Source organism: Theobroma umbraticum, unplaced genomic scaffold, assembly GCF_002168275.2.
Source record: "Theobroma umbraticum cultivar Fairchild unplaced genomic scaffold, ASM216827v3 scaffold_86.0, whole genome shotgun sequence".
Lineage (NCBI taxonomy): Eukaryota > Viridiplantae > Streptophyta > Magnoliopsida > Malvales > Malvaceae > Theobroma > Theobroma umbraticum.
Window position 1 is genome coordinate 6,621,148 of NW_018397263.1, and position 19,866 is coordinate 6,641,013.

The 19,866-nt window shown below is 34.4% G+C and overlaps 2 protein-coding genes across 3 annotated transcripts; one reads left to right on the forward strand and one right to left on the reverse strand.

The window, feature by feature from the left end:
* The first annotated feature begins 5,195 nt into the window (after positions 1–5,195).
* CRTISO (carotenoid isomerase) lies at positions 5,196–11,100 on the forward strand. Of its 2 annotated transcripts, XM_021433308.1 has the most exons (13): positions 5,197–6,102; positions 6,950–7,156; positions 7,254–7,353; positions 8,035–8,117; positions 8,222–8,278; positions 8,353–8,505; positions 8,628–8,706; positions 8,798–8,946; positions 9,080–9,214; positions 9,405–9,518; positions 9,929–10,039; positions 10,146–10,254; positions 10,704–11,100. In XM_021433308.1, the coding sequence occupies exons 1-13, from the start codon at positions 5,668–5,670 to the stop codon at positions 10,775–10,777; spliced, it is 1,806 nt and encodes a 601-aa protein (XP_021288983.1). In that variant the 5' UTR covers positions 5,197–5,667; the 3' UTR covers positions 10,778–11,100. The 2 variants fall into 2 exon arrangements, with proteins under 2 accessions (XP_021288984.1, XP_021288983.1); XM_021433309.1 differs by lacking the exon at positions 9,080–9,214 and having other exon boundaries at positions 5,196–6,102.
* A 148-nt stretch (positions 11,101–11,248) lies between these two features.
* Positions 11,249–18,833, reverse strand: LOC110420122 (ABC transporter G family member 22-like). Its single transcript, XM_021433306.2, has 11 exons — positions 18,720–18,833; positions 17,846–18,244; positions 15,618–15,688; positions 14,501–14,736; positions 13,865–14,020; positions 13,576–13,759; positions 13,111–13,419; positions 12,584–12,871; positions 12,129–12,413; positions 11,936–12,043; positions 11,249–11,791 (listed from the first exon to the last, which is right to left on the reverse strand). The coding sequence occupies exons 2-11, from the start codon at positions 18,225–18,227 to the stop codon at positions 11,570–11,572; spliced, it is 2,241 nt and encodes a 746-aa protein (XP_021288981.1). The 5' UTR covers positions 18,228–18,244; positions 18,720–18,833; the 3' UTR covers positions 11,249–11,569.
* Between the last annotated feature and the right edge of the window lie 1,033 nt (positions 18,834–19,866).

Consider the following 19,866-nt stretch of genomic DNA (forward strand, 5'->3'; position numbering starts at 1 on the left):
AAATGGAGAAAAATTAAAGATAATGTACAAAATATCAAATGCAAAAATTCTGAATCAAGGAATCAAATTCAAAAATAAAAAACATAACACAAGATGTCATCTTAGGAACTCTTTTCACTTCCATATTAAAACCTTACAAAGTAAATCACGAGGCAATAAGCACAAAAATATTAATAACTAAAATAAATTTTCCTTTTGCTAAAAGACCAAAAATTAGAAATCTTAATTTATTAAAAACATTGTCAATCCACACGGACCAAATTAATTCAATAATAAATCATAAACAACAACAAATTAATTACCTAAAAGAAGAAATTTCTTTAAAAAAAATAAAACAATAACTAAACAATAAGGAAGTTAGACAAAAAATTGAGGAAATTAGAACTGAGATTGAAACAACAATTTGTTCAGACATTCCAAATGCCTTTTGGGAAAAGAAAAAACACCAAGTTTCTTTACCTTACACAAAGGATTTTAATGAAAAACAAATTCTAACAAAATCCAGAGCGATACAAATGAACCAAGAAATGGAAGAATTCTGTAAAAAAGAAATCCAAGATTTATTAAACAAAAAATTAATAATGAAAAGTACTTCACCATGGAGTTGTTCAACTTTCTATATTATTAAAAATGCAAAGATAGAAAGAGGGACACCAAGATTAGTGATAAATTACAAACCATTAACAAAGCTCTAGAATGGATAAGATATCCAATTCCAACCAAAAAAGATTTACTTCAAAGACTTTGCAATGCAAAAATCTTTTTAAAATTTGACATGAAATCTGGATTTTGGCAAATATAGATCAAAGAAAATGAAAGATACAAAACAACCTTTACTGTCCCCTTTGGCCAATATGAATGGAATGTGATGCCATTTGGATTAAAAAATACGCCTTCAGAATTTCAAAAAATAATGAATAAAATTTTCAAACCATATTCTCAATTCACAATAGTTTATATAGATGATGTTTTAGTTTTTTCAGAAAACTTAGAAAAACACTTTAAACATCTCAAAATCTTTATTAACACTATAAAAAAGAATGGTTTAGTTGTCTCTAAATCCAAAATTAGTTTGTTCCAAACTAAGATCAGATTCTTAGGACACTATATAACTTAGGGAAAAATTACACTTATTGAAAGGTCAATAAAATTTGCTGATAATTTTCTTGACAAAATATTAGACAAAACTCAATTACAAAGGTTCTTAGGAAGCCTCAATTATATCGTTGACTTTTATCCAGGTCTAAGCAAAACTTGTAAACCTTTATATCAAAGGCTCAAGAAAAATCTTGTTCCATGGACAAACACCCATACTGAAATCATTCAATAGATAAAGAAACATGTAAAAGAACTCCCATGCTTACACTTAGCAGACCTGAGGCACCCAAGATAATTGAAACAGATGCTTCAGAACCAAGATATGGTGGGATTCTTAAACAAGTCAAGAATCAAAAAGAACAAATAGTTCAATATACTTCTAAGCCCTGGACTCCAACCCAGTAAAATTATAGTACTATTAAAAAATAAATTTTATCAATTATTTTATGCATTTCAAAATTCCAAAGTGATTTGTTAAATCAAAAATTCCTTTTGAGAATTGATCGCAAATCTGCCAAAGAAGTTTTACAAAAAGATGTCCAAAATATTGCATCAAAACAAATTTTTGCCAAATGGCAAGCTATTTTAAGTATATTCGATTTTTATATTGAATATATCAAAGAAGAATCAAATTCTTTACCTGATTTTTTAAAGAGGAAATTTTTATAGGGAAAATATGCCTCCAAGAATGAGAAAAATCCCAAAAAAAGGATAGAATAATAGACCCAAAAGTTATTGCCAAAAGAAGAGTCATATTATACCAATTTTGGTTATTGAAAAAATCACTCAGAATATATCATCAATTTTTAAATAGCCTCAAAATTCTCTCTATTCAAAATCTTATCTTATGCAGGGAATAATGCCGCCAAAATTAAGAGACCACAAAGACAAAAGAAAAGAAGTAAAGAGAGAAGACCCTCCAATCCTTATCCAAAAACCTATCAGATCATGGTATGAAATTTGTACCCAAGAAGAAAAAGAAGAAGCCCAAAGCTCTTCTCAAAACCCTACCTAAGAACAAAACCAATACCAAGATGCCCAAGACCCAAACGAAATAGATTCTCAAATCCAGAAATGGATAGAATCTCTCTCAAACTTGCCAGAGGTAGCCCTTCCATTAGCCTCTCAAACTGAAAAAGATACCCCTATCAAACAAATTGCCATTTCTGCACTTCAAAAATCCAAAGGGAAAGAAATAGTCCTCCACAAACTAAAACCCAAAGACTTACAAAATATTTTCCCTACTCAAAATCTTTCCCAAACACAATCCCAATCTTCAAGCTCTCATAAAGGTCAAAACCAATATTTTCGCAAGAAAAATATCCAAAATGTTTTACTAATTGAAGAAGGGTTTTACTATAAATACCCTTATATAGCCATTAGAAAGGCTTTCCAGGGATGGCATTACAAGCCATGGGATTTACAGAAGCCTTGAAATTATTATCAAAATATTTTGATTCAAACAAGGTCAGTTCTTTTCAAATATTATACTGACCAAAATGATCCAACTTTGATAACCCATTATATGGCCTAAATTTTAAAGGTTTTAAGGCCCATAGACTGGGAAAAAAATTTAAATCATTTTAAAAAATTTCTAAATAATTTTCATCAATAGTTGACCATTGTCCCGTTTTTAACTACTAGGATTACCAACAGGCATAGTTCAACACATTTCTTTATAACAACAAACATAACTGACACTCCTGGTTAATGTTTTTCAAATTTGAAAATAAATATAAATTCTCAATCTAGTTTTCTCACTGGTGGAACTAGTTTGAACCTTTAAGAGAAATCCTTCCACCAAAAATTGATGAATTATATGAAAAATTTTCTTAAAATTTCTAACCTAAGGAAGATTAGGCAAATTTACATGTATTTATTCACTTCTTTTCAAAATTAATTATATCATGGATTACTTCATGGGATTATTCCTATGATACCAATCCTCATTCAAGAGCTCCGATGGTCATTCGGACTTTCAAAACAAAATGGTGGGATAAATTTGATAACAGAAAATACAATCCCCAATACTTACTGACATGGTTTGAAAAAAATCCAAGACTATGCAAGAATCTTCAAACTTCATAGGAGAAAACTAGATTCCTACAAGCCAAGTCAAATGCCAGTGTAAGACTAGCCCAAGCCAAAATAAAAACTGAGTATAAAAGGATCATGGCTAAAATGCTTAGTTCTCTAAACTCAGATGAAGAACATGAAGAGGAAGAAACTACTTCATCCAAAGCAATAGTTGACCTGTCCCAGGATGAAGATTACATTCCTTCGAGAAAAAAGAAATAAACCCTTCAGAAAGACACTAGACAGCCCGAGGAGTCTGCCACCAAATGACAAAATCATCAAAAGAAGAAAACCAGCAAATCTTGCTGACAGACAAAAGTAATCTGCACCGAAAAATAGTAAAAGCAAAAGAAAGCCAAAAGCAATCTGTGCACCAATAGAAAAAAGAAATCTACATCGACAAACAATAAAAAGCAAGATCACGAAAAAAGCAGAATCTGCACCGACAGACAAACAATGACATAAAGCAAAAGGCAAAAGGCAAATTCAAATGTAATTCAAATGTAATTCAATCGTAAGGTTGTCTATATAAGGCCTCAAACTTCACCATAGAAGGCAGAGTTTTCTTTGGTAAGATTTTCACAGACCAAGATTCTCTCCTTCCCAATTATCTTCCTTTGTAAATTATTCTCAAAAATCTAAAAACCACAAATAAATACTTTGAAAAATACGAACAAATGGAAAACAAATAAAGGTGAAATAGAAGCCCAACATCCTCCTCTCACAAAAATACAATATTCTCATAAAAACATAGGTATTAGAGCAACTCCTTTAAGAATGAGATCATCGGATTCAGGAGAAGCTATTGCCTCAAAAGATGTAAAAATGATAGTTGAACAAAATAACTATACAAATCTAAATTTACACACCATTTCAGAACAATTAGAAAATATAGAAACATTAATACAGAATCAACCTCAATCCCAAAATATTGAAAACCCAGAAAAATCAAATTCTGTATTCGTACCCTTTGAAATCCCAATCAAATATCAACAAGATAATCAAACTTTATTATCCAAAAATAACAACCCCAGATATTAATATTGAAGAAAAACCAACATTCCAAAACAAATATAACGCCAATACTATATATGAATGGAATATTAACAGTATGTCTGAATATAATATTATCAGCATACTTAAACAAATGATAATAGTTTTCAATGTATACAAAACCCATATATATATATATATATATATATAACCTACTTGAAGATTTGAGAACAAATAACTTGATAAAAAGGCTAACAAACAATATCAATTTTGAGCTCTTAGTACAATGTTTAATATCAAATTTAAAATTTATTATTTTTTGAAATAATATTTAAAATTTTTTTTAAACTATTTAAAAAATTTTAAATAAGTTTTTATTCTTTTATTATATTCAATTAAGTCCTTATATTTTTATTTTAAACCAAATAAGCTATTATAAGTAATAGTTGACTGATTATTATTAATTAAAATATCAATTAATATTATATATCACATGATACTAATATGATATATTAACATATTATAATGATAGTAATGTAATATGATAACATGGTTATATGATATTTTTCATTATATACATTAACGTATAATAACAAGTGGCATTTTAACTAATGACAATTAGTTAATTATTGATCATAAAAATTTATTTGACTTAAAATAAAATTATAGAGTTTTGATTGAACATAATAAAAGGATAATAATTTATTTAAAATAATTTAAAAGATATTTCAAGTATTATGCAAGGTTGTTTTTAATAAATGATGGACATAGCACAAAATTTTTTGTTTATATAATTTACATAAAGAGACATAATCAAATAAAACAATATGATTTTGATAGATTGATATATTGGCATTATACATTGAACAATTATAAACTTAGTTTAGACAAGATAACCATATTTCATACTCTTAATAATTTTGAAAACATGATGTCCAACTAAGCTGATTTCCATATTGAGGGAAAAGCTTAATTTATAATGCCCTTGTGGTTTGTTTAAAACTCTATTTTTAACTGCTGCCCAACCAACCAAAAAGGCAAGCCAAGACTAACATCTGCTCAAGCACAAACGGAACTGCACAAATGGAACTCGCTTTGTCTTTATTCCTACAGGTAACCAAATAGGATCATGGTTTTGGTATCAGATGAGGGAAGACCCCAATCACCCATAAATCCCATCAAAATCCAAAAATCATTTGATGTAAAATAAAAAATAATTGTTTCTCTCCTCCTATACACACTTTCCACACCAGAATTAGGTTCCTCTCCCCCCTTACCATTCTCAATTCTTAATATTTTTTTAACAACAAACAATCCAGTTCCAAACCTCAATACCCATTTCCCAAAACTCCAGAATTTAGTCCTTTGATTCTTCAAAAACCTTGACTTGTGGGGTTGTTACAAGCTCAATTCTGAAAAGTTGGGTGGTTTCCAAAACTGAACCTTGCATCTTTTCAGCAAGTTGAACCCTTAGTTTCCAACAACTACAAGCGTAGTAACATGAATTTAGGGTGTTTTCAAACCATTCTGTTAAACAAATTCATTCCCAGACATGTGGAAACCAAGTTTCTGTCTTGTAATCCATCGAAAAGTTCGCATTCCAATGGTAAAAAGGCTGGTAGCGTCAAATTAAAGTATTTTCAGGTGATTCAGAGGAAAAAGGGCTTTACTTTGAGGTCGAAATCGATGTTGAGTGTAGATAGTGTGGTGGAGATAGATAGAAAGGAAGGAATTGGTAGGGAGAGTAAATATGATGCAATTGTTATAGGATCAGGGATCGGAGGGTTGGTTGCAGCTACACAGCTGGCAGTGAAAGGAGCTAAGGTTCTGGTAGTGGAGAAGTATGTTATTCCTGGAGGTAGTTCTGGGTATTACCAGAGGGATGGATACACTTTTGATGTAGGATCTTCTGTGATGTTCGGATTCAGTGATAAGGTCAGTTTTTCTTATCATTAGTTGTATTAAGTGCATGTTGGAATTGTTTTCTGGCATTTGCGTTTGGGTTCTGATAATTTGATTGAATAGGAATAAAGTATTATAATACTCATTTTTCAATATTCTCAGTGGTCTTGAATAATTGAATTCTTTGTTTGAAAAAGAAAAAAAAAGGTGGAAGCTTGGTCCTTGGTGAGTTCGCGTACTTTAAAGAAAACGTCACTGTGTGTATGCCAAACAATTATGAAGAACCGGAGTCTTTGATCTTTTATTTGGTAATATGTCAATTTATTAGTAGTAAAATAAATAAATATTTAGTTCTGTAAGTTGTTCGTGATTCAATATGTAAAGAACTCTAAACTTTATCATTGACTGCTTGCTAAACTGAAGTTGCAGGATTGTCTGTATTTACATGGATATTTGTTAAATGCCATACTTCTGCATGAAGTAAAAACAGTAGATCTTGCGAAGGGTATTGGGTGATAAATATTCACACTATTTCTACATGACATAAATGGATTCAAACACGACTGAAACTTACTGCTTAACAGGTCTTTGTGCTCTTTATTCATAGGATGCTTACTGTTTGTAATGACAATTGGAGAAAATCAACAAGAGAAGTGTGTCTTTTTTCCAGATTTACTTTTCTATTTGAGACAGAGAGAGTCTTTTACACCATATTGTTTTCATAGTGCAAGGGAGAAAAAATCTTGGCAGTTGAAGCATGTTACAATTGTCTTGGTTTTCCTTTTTCTCTTACTCACTAAGGGCTAAAGTATACTGAGCTATTAGTAACATCTTCAATGTTGAATTTTCCTCTGTTGATGTGTGCTTGAATTCTTGGCAGGGTAATCTCAATTTGATAACTCAAGCATTAGCAGCAGTTGGCCGTGAGATGGAGGTGATTCCTGATCCCACCACAGTCCATTTCCATCTACCAAATAACCTTTCTGTTCGAGTACATAAAGAATACAGTGAATTTATCAAGGAACTTACTAGTAGATTTCCACATGAGAAGGAAGGGATCCTCAAATTCTATGGCGAATGTTGGAAGGTCTGTTCTGATTGAGGTGACTGCTGCTTCCTGTGTTTTCTGAACTGTACGCTTTAGTTCCTTACTCACTTTAAGAACTTGTACACATGTTGGCTAGATCTTCAATGCCTTGAACTCATTGCAATTGAAGTCACTTGAGGAGCCAATCTACCTTTTTGGACAGTTCTTTCAGAAGCCTCTTGAATGTTTGACACTCGGTAACTACTGCTAAATATTTAAGTACTTGGTGTGAAAATTTTATAATAATTTTTAAATAGTTTATAGCAATGGAGTTGATTGTGAATTTAGTTTTATGACTCTGTTGAGGACATCTGTAGTGTCAGGACATATTTAGTATCACAGAAATGAGAAATCTGTAGGAAAACAACATTCTTGATTGGGAAGTGGATAAGTGAATCTCTAAAGTATACTGTACTTTTTGTTTTTCAAAATAAGAATTAGCAGAGAAAAAAGAAAACAAAAAAAATACAGCTTAAAAATCCATTGCCACCGCTTCCAGGTGTAAAAATGATTATAACTGTTGCATTAATGGAATTTCTCCCTCCTAAAATTTGTTCTCGCAAACTTCTCCGACTCAACAAGGATTTTGATCAAAACATGATCTTCGATGGTTGATAAAATAGTGCTGTTGGCTTTTTTAATCTTAAGACTCTTAAAGTTAAAATCATTGCACTTTGGTCTCAATCTTGGGACTCTTAGGTAAAAATTATGCCTTTTATGTTGTGTTATACCCTTCTGGTAGGCTGTCCTGAATGTTGAGATTTTATATAATTATTAAGTGCGTAATCATGTTATTATTAATTCCTACTGCTTTTGACCTTCCCATTTTCCTCTTAAAGCTATTATGAACTAATTAATTGATGTACTGTTGCCTACAGCTTATTATCTGCCCCAAAACGCTGGAGATATTGCTCGAAAGTACATGAAGGATCCCCAGTTGTTGTCTTTCATAGATGCAGAGGTGTGACAAAATCCCAATTATCCTAAAAAAGGGAAAAAGGAGCATGAGGGTTAGAGATAATATTTATTGCAAGGTTTTCTACTAATATTGAAGTATTTCTGCAGTGTTTCATAGTGAGCACAGTTAATGCTTTGCGGACACCAATGATCAATGCAGGCATGGTAAGCTGTTCAATTAGCATTCAGCCACTCTTCTCTGTGTTATTAACTTCTCTCTCATCCATAGCTTGTGCCAGGTTCTATGTGACAGGCATTTTGGAGGAATTAATTATCCTGTTGGTGGTGTTGGTGGAATTGCGCAGTCTTTAGCTGAAGGCCTGATTGATCAGGGTAGTGAAATACTTTACAGGGCAAATGTGACTAACATTATACTTGACCAGGGCAAAGCTGTAAGTTTGTTCGTAGATTTGAAATACCTTGCATAAATTGATGTCAAAAGTTGTACAATTGATGGTTCTACATGTGGTAGCCATAATTTATTGCTTATAGTATTTTGGATTGAGTTCTGTAGGTGGGAGTGAGGCTTTCAGATGGAAGGGAGTTTTTCGCTAGAACCATAATATCAAATGCTACTAGATGGGATACATTTGGTTAGTTTTGGGAAGGAGCTGGTTAGGTTTCTTGCACTGGTTTCTTCAGGTCTATTGTAAAATGACTGAATTGCAATGCATTGTTATGTAGGGAAGCTGTTAAAAGGAGAAAACTTTCCAAAAGAAGAAGAAAATTTTCAGAAAGTTTATGTTAAGGCTCCATCATTTCTTTCAATTCACATGGGTGTTAAGGCTGATGTTCTCCCTCCAGATACAGATTGTCATCATTTTGTGCTCGAGGTATTTTTGTTTCTTATTGGCTTCACTCTTGCATACTCACACACACAGAATTGAGGAGTACAAATCTTTTTAGCAATTTTGCATGTAATGGCTGATAGTTCATCGCATATATGTTTTCCTTCCATACTTAAAGGATGACTGGACAAGATTAGAGGAACCATATGGGAGTATCTTTTTAAGCATTCCAACTGTTCTTGATTCATCGTTGTCTCCAAAAGGGCGTCATATTCTTCACATATTTACAACTTCTTCCATAGAAGATTGGGAGGTAAGCTCAGGCCATGTATAAAATCTAGAAGCGACAGTAAATATTAAATTTCCCCACTTTGAACCCTTCCCCCTTCCTCTCCTCCTGTTGTCCTAGCCTCACCTATATCCAAGTTGCATTACAGTTGTATTTTTAATTTTTTTGGCTCCTTGAATTATTATTGTTGATATTAATATTTTGGTTGTTCTAGGGCCTTCCTCCAAAGGAGTATGAAGCAAAAAAGGAGCAAATTGCAGAGGAAATCGTTGGGAGGTTGGAGAAGAAACTATTTCCAGGGCTTAAATCATCCATTGTTTTTAAGGAGGTATATGCTTATCTTTATAATACTTTATCAAAATATGGCCCCCACATGCAGAGTGTTCATTTAAAGAAAAGAGAAGGAGAAACAAAAAAGTCTATGCACTGCAGAGTGCCAACTTAAAAGATGTGGGTAGTTCAGAGTAACTATTCCTAAAACTGAAAATGGATTTTTGCCTAGCTTCAAACTGTGGGGATTAAAGCTTTCCTGAGTTTTGTTAAGCATTCCTATATTTTAATGTGAAGTTTATATGTTTCTGCTGCCAAATTCCGTGGTGAACTGAACAAAACTGGCTTTTCACATGATTGTCAGTTTGTTCATAAGTGCACACTCTGCATAGAGTCAATAAAACTATACACTATACAGTCATAACAATTTGGATTCTCCATTTATGAAATGTTTTGAAATCACTGTAGGTAGGGACCCCAAAGACACACAGGCGGTTCTTGGCTCGGGACATGGGTACTTATGGACCAATGCCTCGTAAAATTCCCAAGGGCTTATTGGGAATGCCGTTCAATACAACAGTGAGTCTTATAGTGACCTCCGGTAGATTTTTTGAGTAGTTATTAGTTTTTAGTAAACATATAAGCTTGCTGCTAATTGGATGGTCCATACAATAATAATTTGCAGGGTATAAGTGGTCTTTATTGTGTTGGAGATAGCTGCTTTCCAGGACAAGGTGTTATAGCAGTTGCTTTTTCAGGAGTAATGTGTGCTCATAGGGTTGCTGCCGATATTGGTAAGATGCATCTTTCCAGACTAGGATGGAGTTAGCATTAAGCAGGAATAAATTTTCTGGGAATCCATTAAAGCTTTGACTAAGCAAGATTAGAATTATAAAAATATGAATATGAAGTGAAAATTTACATTGAGTCTATGTTGCTTGGACTTGAGCATGTGTGCAACAAGGGTACTTACAACTTCTTTTTGGAGTATTTTATATATATATATATATATCTAAAATTGAAATATTCATTCAACCTCCAAGGAAGCAGGAACTCCTGCTAGGGAATTTTCTGGAAACTTTTGAAGATATAATTTAATGTCAACTTCTTTGGTTCTTCTTCCTCCCCTCCTGGTTGATATCTTTGGACATGAGTCAGTTATTTGCTAATCACTCTTATACTTGATAGTGAATTCTATATATTAGCTGATTTTCTTTCTTTTTTTTTTTTTCTTACTTTTTAGGGCTTGAGAAGAAGTCTCTTATATTAGACACTGCTCTTCTTCGATTACTTGGCTGGTTAAGGACATTGGCATAAGGTAACATGTGGAAAGACACAAGACATAACACCATTATTAATTTGCTAGACAAGCATAGCCTGGAGTGCTGATTTCAGGTTCAGACGAATATATATAGTTGGACTGCCACTGAAGCTTGGCAAGATATTTCTCAAAGTTGTCTTTTAAAAGATTTGGCGATTAATCATTATCTGTACTTATCCCAAGGTGTAAGTATATGTCTATAAAACTTGAGTGGCCTTCATGTATACGACTTGCATATAGGTAATTAATCAGAGGTTGTACTTTGCCACCTGACAGTGACTACCAATGTTTCTAATCATTGTCATAATTTCTAACTGCATATTGTTACAGTCAATGATCTTGATTGTAGAAGGAGAAAAAAGATAGTTAATCCTACCATTCGCCTTTCAGTGTTTCAGCCCCCTCTCCGTTGATAACCAGACTCTGATAATTTGATTACCAAATTCCAAAGATAATTGATAAATTATGTTTGGTTACAATCAAAAGGCTATCTTTAGTAAGACTAACCCACGAGTTAAAAAGTTTTTGTTGATCATTCAAAAACACATGCAAGTATTCTTCAGATACTAAAATCCACGTACATGCTTATGATATGGTTGTGGAATTCTCGTCAATGCTCCTGCTTGTTATGTGAGAACATTGACAAATTCTTAAGGTCAAGCTGGATCCATTGTGTTGATTCCTGATCCTTGCTTGCAACTTTGAGAACAGGCATTTCAGGATTACCCTTGAAATAATGGAAAGTCGGACCCTTTTTTCAGTGGATACTCCTCAAAATCGTTGTTCCTTTAAGTTCCACAGTGGAGTTGCATCCTCCGCAAAGAAAGGTATGCCAAGAGTCGGTAGCCAAAAATCATCGCTACCAGGGCACCAACTTCCTTCAAGCCACTGTCAGGTTTTATCCCGTTTACTGGAGGCACGATGCCTTGGTATTGTACTTTGAGAAGAAGCTTATAGGTGTGATAGTTGAAAGAAATATGGCGGATCCAGGATATGAACACTGGAACTTTCTGCAAAATTATACGCAATGAGTTAATATTTCTGCTCTTAGATGTATCTGCCAGCTAGTTGAAATTAAACTCCTCTAGTGTGGAGAGAAAGTTGATGATCGTCTTTATGCAGTTTTAAACTTCTAAACAACATTGCTTGCCTACCTTTACAAAATAGCCACCAGCGAGCATGAAGGTCATCACAGTTACTGAAGCCAAAGTCGTTGCCCTCTTTAAGTCCATTAGTGTAGCCCCGATAGCTAGTCCAAGCCCCTGCCAAAGCAGCCAGACATAGTAGATTGCATTAGGTCATGGTGTTAATGGTTTCTTTCTAACTACAAGTTGCAAACGGACATACCTGGGCAGCAACAATGCAGAGAAAAACCGTAAGCATACTGAGGAAAAAGGGACTGGCACTCAGTCTCAGGCCAGCCATGAAGTAGACTACCAGTAGGAAAAGTACTGGTAATATCAGGTCAAGTGGAAGGTCGCTTGTAGTCCTAGCAAAAAAATACGCGCTCAATCTGTACATGTCAGCTGCTCTTTCTTTGCTAAGCATGGCTCTTTCTTGAGGAAATGTGAAGATTGCAGTGAAGACAGGAAAGAATCCCCAGAAGACAGCAATGAAAAACAGCAGCCCCGCCTGCAAGGTTGCAAGGTTCCATGATTTTAGTAGCAAAGTTTCAACTCGCAACGTCAAAAATCATGATATGGTCATTCCAGGTTTTTTTTTTTGTGATGACAAATTGAGATGGTTGTATCCCTCGTGGTCAAACTATTGCATTTTCTTTGACAAAAGAATGATCCATTTACCTGATCTTGGCGGCCTTTGGGGCTTTTACTATCTGACTGCCACCAGAGTAATCCCAGGATGATTGCTGTAGAAAGAACTTGGGTGATTCTCAACCAGCTAAAATAATCATGCCTTCGTTCTTTGATCCCTCTGCAGAATAATATGCAATATTGCTGCCACCAGCTTGCCCCCCATTGCCGCTTTGAAGAAGACACTTTCAACTTCAGTTCTTCATCTAGGGGAAGAGGAGTCATAAGTCTCTTCTTCTCGTTTTCTGCAACTCTCGACTCGTAGGCCTCCACAAGATACTGCTTTCAGATGAGAGCATCGTTAGGCAGATTAGAGGTTTTGATGTCATTTGAGAAATTAGCTATGTATATATACTCCTTTAAAATGCTGTCTATGTACTATTTACCTGCGCTCCCCTCAGACTGATAAGGTTTTGGGTTAAGACTTTATATTCGAGTCATAGTGCTCCTCTTGTACTGAAAAAAGGAAAAAAGGTTCTGTCTATTTCTTGTAAAGTTTAGAGTCATTTGAACTTTACCTCATGTACAACTGCCGGGGGTGGCTTCCCATTTCTTGTTTCTGCTTCTGAATTCTCCATTTGTACTTTATCCTCTAGTTCTGATGGTACAGAAATATCATTTATGTTCCCGTTTGCAAGGTCAAGCAGAAACTCCGCTGGGTTCATGGCAATTAGAGGGGAACATCCTATGGATGAGAAATAAATAATTGCCTCTGAAGCTTTCCCGAAGTAGAGTAAACTGCCTTTCCCAAGAAGAATCAACTTGTCAAATTTGTGGAAGAGTCTACTCGATGGCTGGTGGATTGTTGTTATCACTGTCTTCCCAGCCTGCCAAGAGAGCAGAAGAAATTAGAAACAGAAAAAATGCATTTTTTACAATTCTGTCAACTGCTTTATTCGTCCAACGTGTTTGGTTTTGAAATTAACAGCTATGTCTTCAAGAAAGGTTAAAGAATGAAATACTTTCAACTGGGGATGTCAAACCTCAGCTATGTCTTGTAATGTTTGAACGGTCCTTAAAGCTGTTGTAGAATCCAAGCCAGAGGTTGGTTCATCAAGAAACAGAAGGGAAGGGTTGATTATGATCTCGTTGCCAATACAAACTCTTTTCCTCTCCCCACCAGACACTCCACGGACGAATGAGCCACCTATCATGGTGTCTTGACATCTGTTTACATCATTTGAATAAACAAAGCTTGTTATTTCAATACTTAGATGCTTAGAAGTAGTCTGAGATTCAGTAGCAGTAGTAAGGAGAAAAGAGAGAGATTACCTCTCCAAGCCTAGCTCATAAATGACATCTATGGCTCGCTTTTCCTTCTGCTGTGTTGTTAATGTCTTCGGCAGCCGCAACCGGGCTGCATATGTCAATGTTTCTTTCACTGTAAGGTGAGGAAACAGGACATCGTCTTGAGTCACAAACCCTATCCTGCCATATTTACCATTAATGTTATTCTAATGTTCATTATTCAGACTGCACTCCTAGGTGCAGTTTCTGATAATCCTTTTGTAAAGCGATTCTTTGAACAAGACATGATCAATTAAATTCCTGATTGTCAGAGTCCTTAGTCACTTGAAAATATGCTAACCCTCTTGCTTTGATTTTTGTTTTCAATTACTTTCTGTTATAACTCTTTCTATTTTCTGCTCTATACCATGTTAGTGATGTCTTATTGTAGCTTGCTATGCAGTTCACATGTTAAATATATCATGCCGGATGCAGTCTGTAGAAGACCAAAATGTACGTACTTCCATCGTGGTTAATTAGCTGAAAGGTGAAGCAGTTTGATTTGGGAACTAAATTACCTGGAAAGTTATTTTGGAAAGTAAGGGTGCCTGAACTTCTTACATTGACAAAACCAGCAGAAGTTGCATTAGATGAATCGTGTGCAAAGTTTCAGATTCTTACCTGCTCTTCAGGAACTTGGAGTAGGGCTGATCATTATATGTAATTGAACCACCGACAGAAGACTGATTTAATCTGCCGCCGAGCAGATTAAGAAGCGTGGTCTTCCCACTTCCTGAAGGTCCCATAAGTGCCAGAACTTCCCCTGGATATACAGCACCAGAGATTCCATTCAATATATCCCTCTCTTCAGAAGTAGTCATACCTTTGATAATCACCTTGTAAGTGACATCTGTGAACTGCAAATTTCATGACAGGGATAAGAACCTTCATTGAGTAAGTTATATTCACCCCAAGTTCCATGGAATACATTTTTCATGATATTATGCATGGATCAGATATATCATGGCGAATTCTTCAGAAAAAATTGTTTCTTCCACAATGAAATCTGATAAGTGAGATTTCGAGTAAGTGTTTACATAGAGCTAAAGAGAGAGCCAAAAGAGATCTTTTGTGTATAATCCTGCATAATCTGAATGTTATCAGTTCCAGTACGTAGACCAAATAATACAATGCAAGCAAAAGTTTCAAAGTATATAATTATTCTCAGTATGACAATTCATTTTCCCTAATCAAGAGGAAAATAAAACAAAAAACGAAAGCTAAAAGGGGAAAGGTAGTATATATCAGATTGTCCATACCCTTCTTTCCTCAATGAAATTGTGCTTCAGGTGGTTCTTTTATGTAACTTTCATGCCCTCATTTGGCCAAGGACAAAGTCTAGAGACTAGACACGCATTAAATAAAGACGACTTTCTAGCCTAAATGCATGCTTTAGAACTTGTCAGATAAGAAAATATTCAACTCTTATACTTTGGTTTAACATTTTCAATACCAGTTAAACCAGATTCTGCAATCTTTTTCATTTGTTGGAAAGAAGGGAGAGTCTTGTACATAAATGTCATGTAAGATGAGACTCTGTACAAGACTGAACCGGGCCATGCTAGCCATGTTCTATGGATCGCGTTGATCTTTAGACAATTCCCCATCCTTGCCTGTCCAAATAGATTGTACCCAAATCAATCCACGCACCATTAACAAACACAGATTTCAAGACCTGAAGATGCGGCTGCAGATTAAAGGAGGATACAGGAAAACCTGCATGTTCAAAAACCGTTACCTTGAGATAAATTGGCAAAGTAGGCTCTGTCTGAAATTTCGGCTTATGGGTGCCAGCTTCGATATCTTCAGCTGCAATGAAGATCACTGGTTGCTTAAGAAACCAATACGTCATAAGAGCATGATTTGATGTTCAATATGACTTTTTCTTTTTTTTATATATCTAAGTAAATATTGTTTGATGATTTATTGATTAGTATCTGAAATGATAGAGTATGTTTCTACTTGAACATAGTTTCAAGCAACCTATGTAGCATTTGAGGCTATAACTATAAGTATCTATGACTCAAACGTGCTGCTTTGCACCCAAGTAAGACCCCATTTGGACTTAATCTAATTGATAATCACATCTCAATTTTTTATCCAATGATACGTGTGTAAAAGTTAAAATCCTCTCTAAATTTCACTTTCTATTTCGGGGACCAGCTTTTATGTAGAAGAGAATCTCATTATTGAGCTACAAAATTAAACAAAACAAAAAAAAAAAAAAAGGAAAAAGAAAATATCTCCTCACCATTCTCCTTGGTAACTGCGCTCATACTAGAAGATGATTATGCAATAAGGATAAGGTAGAGCTAGGCGATATATATACATACATATATATATATATATATATAAAGGATCAGAAATAAAGAGAGAAATCAAATTATAGAAATGGTATAGGAGAACTATTTTTCAGCCGAATCCTTGATAATTCAAGTCATGCGTTCTTATTTCGTACTTGTTTCATTGTTCAATATATAAGCAGATGATAATGAATTCATTGACTAATTTGGGTCCCTTAAAAAGGCGGAGGGATCTCAATCCAATAGCCAGGACAATACCACCGGAAGTCTGAACTGTGTTCTGGAAGTCGAACTTGGGTGGAGCGAGTGCGGGCGAGATGGACGAAATTGAAAGGTAAGATCCCTATCAAACGAAGAAGCAAATTTCTACGCACCTGGGGTCCAATGGTTCCATCATATTGTTTAATGTTATGTTATCCACAGTACATCTTTCTACAATATGGAGGACCCACAGATGACTTGGTTATTTTGTTTGTTTTGTGGTCAAACCATATGTGATGTCTCCGGTTGATGAGGAGTCTGATGTGAAGCATCATAATAGTTTCTATAATGCATGATGCTAATTACTTTATTAACATTAATTAAGTTAAAAAAAATATTTATGAAATAGAAAAAAAGGTATAGTTAAAATAGATGACCATGACATATATGAACATTTGATTTATTAATTAACATATGATTCTATATCTAAAAAATAAAATTCAAATTTCTTTCCTTACTTAAAAATAAATAAATAACCATGACTATTGTAAGATGAGAGTATTAAGAATTTAGGATTAGGGTTTGGTAGAATGTTGCTAAATAACACTAGCCCTTTTGTGAAATTGGTAATAAAAAGGGTGAAAAGACGGGTTCCTAGTTTTAGGGTAAAAAAAAAAGGTCACATCTTGTACCAGCTTGACATTACTTCGGGGTTCAATGTTCACTTTAATTTATAAGGTCTAAAGCTGCCGCTGGCCTTGGTTTTTTTTTTTTTTTTTCTCTCCTATTTTTCAAATTTCTAGCGGCTTATGAGAAAAGTTGGTAACCTCTCTTTGGCCTAACCAAAATCAATCATTTGCTTAGACCCCCGCAACCATCACTCTCTCTATCTCCCTTTTGTGGACAAAATAATGGTTCCCCTTTTTATGACCTAAATACCTCATTTCTTTCAAATATTTATTTTTTATAATACAAAAGAAAAAATAAAAGTTCGAAATAATCTTAGTTCCTAGTTTTTGGTTTCCATAAAAATTATATAGCAGGGTTGTAACACTTCCATTTGAGTTATATAAAACGAAAATGATATATTTGAATAGAAATAGAAATACATGCATATAAAATCAAATTGGAGTTGCTCACATCTGACCTAAATCATCCTAATAGATTTTAAAATAATAAAAACTTTTAATTTAGAAAAAAAAATTAAATGAAAATGAAAGCATGCATGTTTATATTAATTAATTTTTGATAGGCAATTTAAAGAGAATAAAGTCAAGCAAATGGTTATTATATATGATCAAGCGATATAATTTAAGCTACGTGATGTTTTTACTTGTTTTCATTTGTTAATTAACTTCATATTATATAATTATTAATCCAATTTAATAATGATCCAAAACCGCTACTTAAATTTTGAAGCAGAAGATTTTGCATGGAAAAGCACAGAGATATGTCTACTCACGTATATCATCGTCGCTGAAGGGTTTGGAATCAGCGATCTCATCAGGCGGCACAGTGAAGCCAGTGAATGAAAAAGATAAGCCCAAGCTAGCGCTGGAGGCACGGCTGAGAGCCGCCCCGCTGCTCAATTCTTCCAAGTCCAGCTTCATCTGAGCACTCCTCGACTTCCTAATGTGGATGTTCTTGCTACCCCCACTGCTCCGCCCTGGTGATGCAGCCGTCATCAACCGCCTGCTGGACTTCCGGGAGAGAGTTCCTCCGCTATCAGATGTTCCCGGTGCCTGATCACTTTGCGTTGGTGACTTGAAGGCGGCCGCCAGAGTCTCCACCAGTTGATCGGATTTTGTTCGAGCCAAAGTCGTCGAATTAGTTGGTTTCTCCATGTGGGAATTAACAACAGCTGCATGGACATATAACCAAAGTTTTTTCTTGGGAATTGGCATGGTGATAAAAAAAACAAACGGTTTCCATTGATCAAGGAATATTGTTATAAAATAAAATATATTGTGAAAAGAAACTGAAGCTTTTTGATAAGCGAAATGTACATGATAAAAGGAGGAAATGTATGGTAAAGGAAGGCTGCCACATGAACTGGCAACTTCCTAAATATGACAAATTCCAATGAATATAAACTAATAGTACGAAATGATTTTATTTTTTTTTGAAATATATGTACTGTCAATTTTGTTGACCATCAGACAAACAAAGCATCACTTGTTTTGATGAGAAAATGCAAAGAGAAAGACTTCCATTGAAACAGGGAAAACCAAGTTTTCCCAATGGAAAATATGTTGAGGAGAAGAGTTTGAAATCAAAAAACATTGTTACTTTCATTTGGATATTTCATGAAATTAATGTTAAGATTATATCCATACCTTTTTGTGAACCAAAGGGGAAAGAGCCAACAGCTGAAGAAGTAGAAGAAGAGAAAAAACTTAAAAAGAAAAAGATCAATTTTTGCCTTTTGGCTTTGGAGGTGTAATGCGTTTCAACTGTTTCAACCTTCAGCACCACTAGTACTTATAAGGTGCATTTATGGAAGGAAGATTTGAATTACCAAAACATCCTTCTCATTCTTCCGAATTTACAAATACACCCATATAATTCCATAATTGTGATAATAACTTGACTGTGAATAATAAACGATAGGAGATACGATGGATCTGGCATCCATCACAGTCAATGAGTACTACCATCCTTGCCGTACACGTGTTCGGACAGTTTCCTCGTTTTGCCCTTTTTCATGTGGAAATTTTTTTACTTCTTCTTTAATTTTGGTTTTTTGGGGGGTTTGGGTATTATAATTTTTCAATGTAAAATCTTAGTTTGAGCTAAGCTTCAAGGTCAATTAAAGAACCAACTTTTAGTCATTAGGTCATACTAATGATTGGAGTCATAGATCTTTCTTTTTGAAGTTTGATAAGATGAAAAGATCAATTATTTGAAATAACTTTTGAAATTTAGTGTTGTTAAACCTTATTTGGATGGTGGATGTGCCGCCTAATCAAGTAGCCCTAATGCAGACAGAAGCCATGATGTCCTTGTTTGTTTGATCAGAGGGCCTGCATGTCTGCAACTTGAGGCCATGGTTTAATTCTGGATTACCTCTCCAACAGGGAAACAAGAATTTTGGAGCTTTGCTCAAATTCATGTGCGCAAGCTTTCTCCTTTTCCATTTTGGAATTTTGCTTTCCCTTTCTTTTCTTTCATGTAAACTAAAACTAGTTGTGCCAATGTTTGGACATATGATGGTGATTACACCTTGAAATAGAATTATATATTTGCAATTGTAATCTTATCATCATCTTTCCTGTCATCACCCACGTCATCAATCATCATGTCTTTTATCCTTGAATTAATTAGATGATTTTATGAAAAATAATTGTTTTCAAGGTTATTATTGTGGACTCAATCATCGACTTCATATAGAAGTTCCATATGGCTATATTTACTTCATGAAAATAAAAAAAATTTGATTTATCATTGAAAAACATTAGGGGACAACATTTAACTGAATATCGA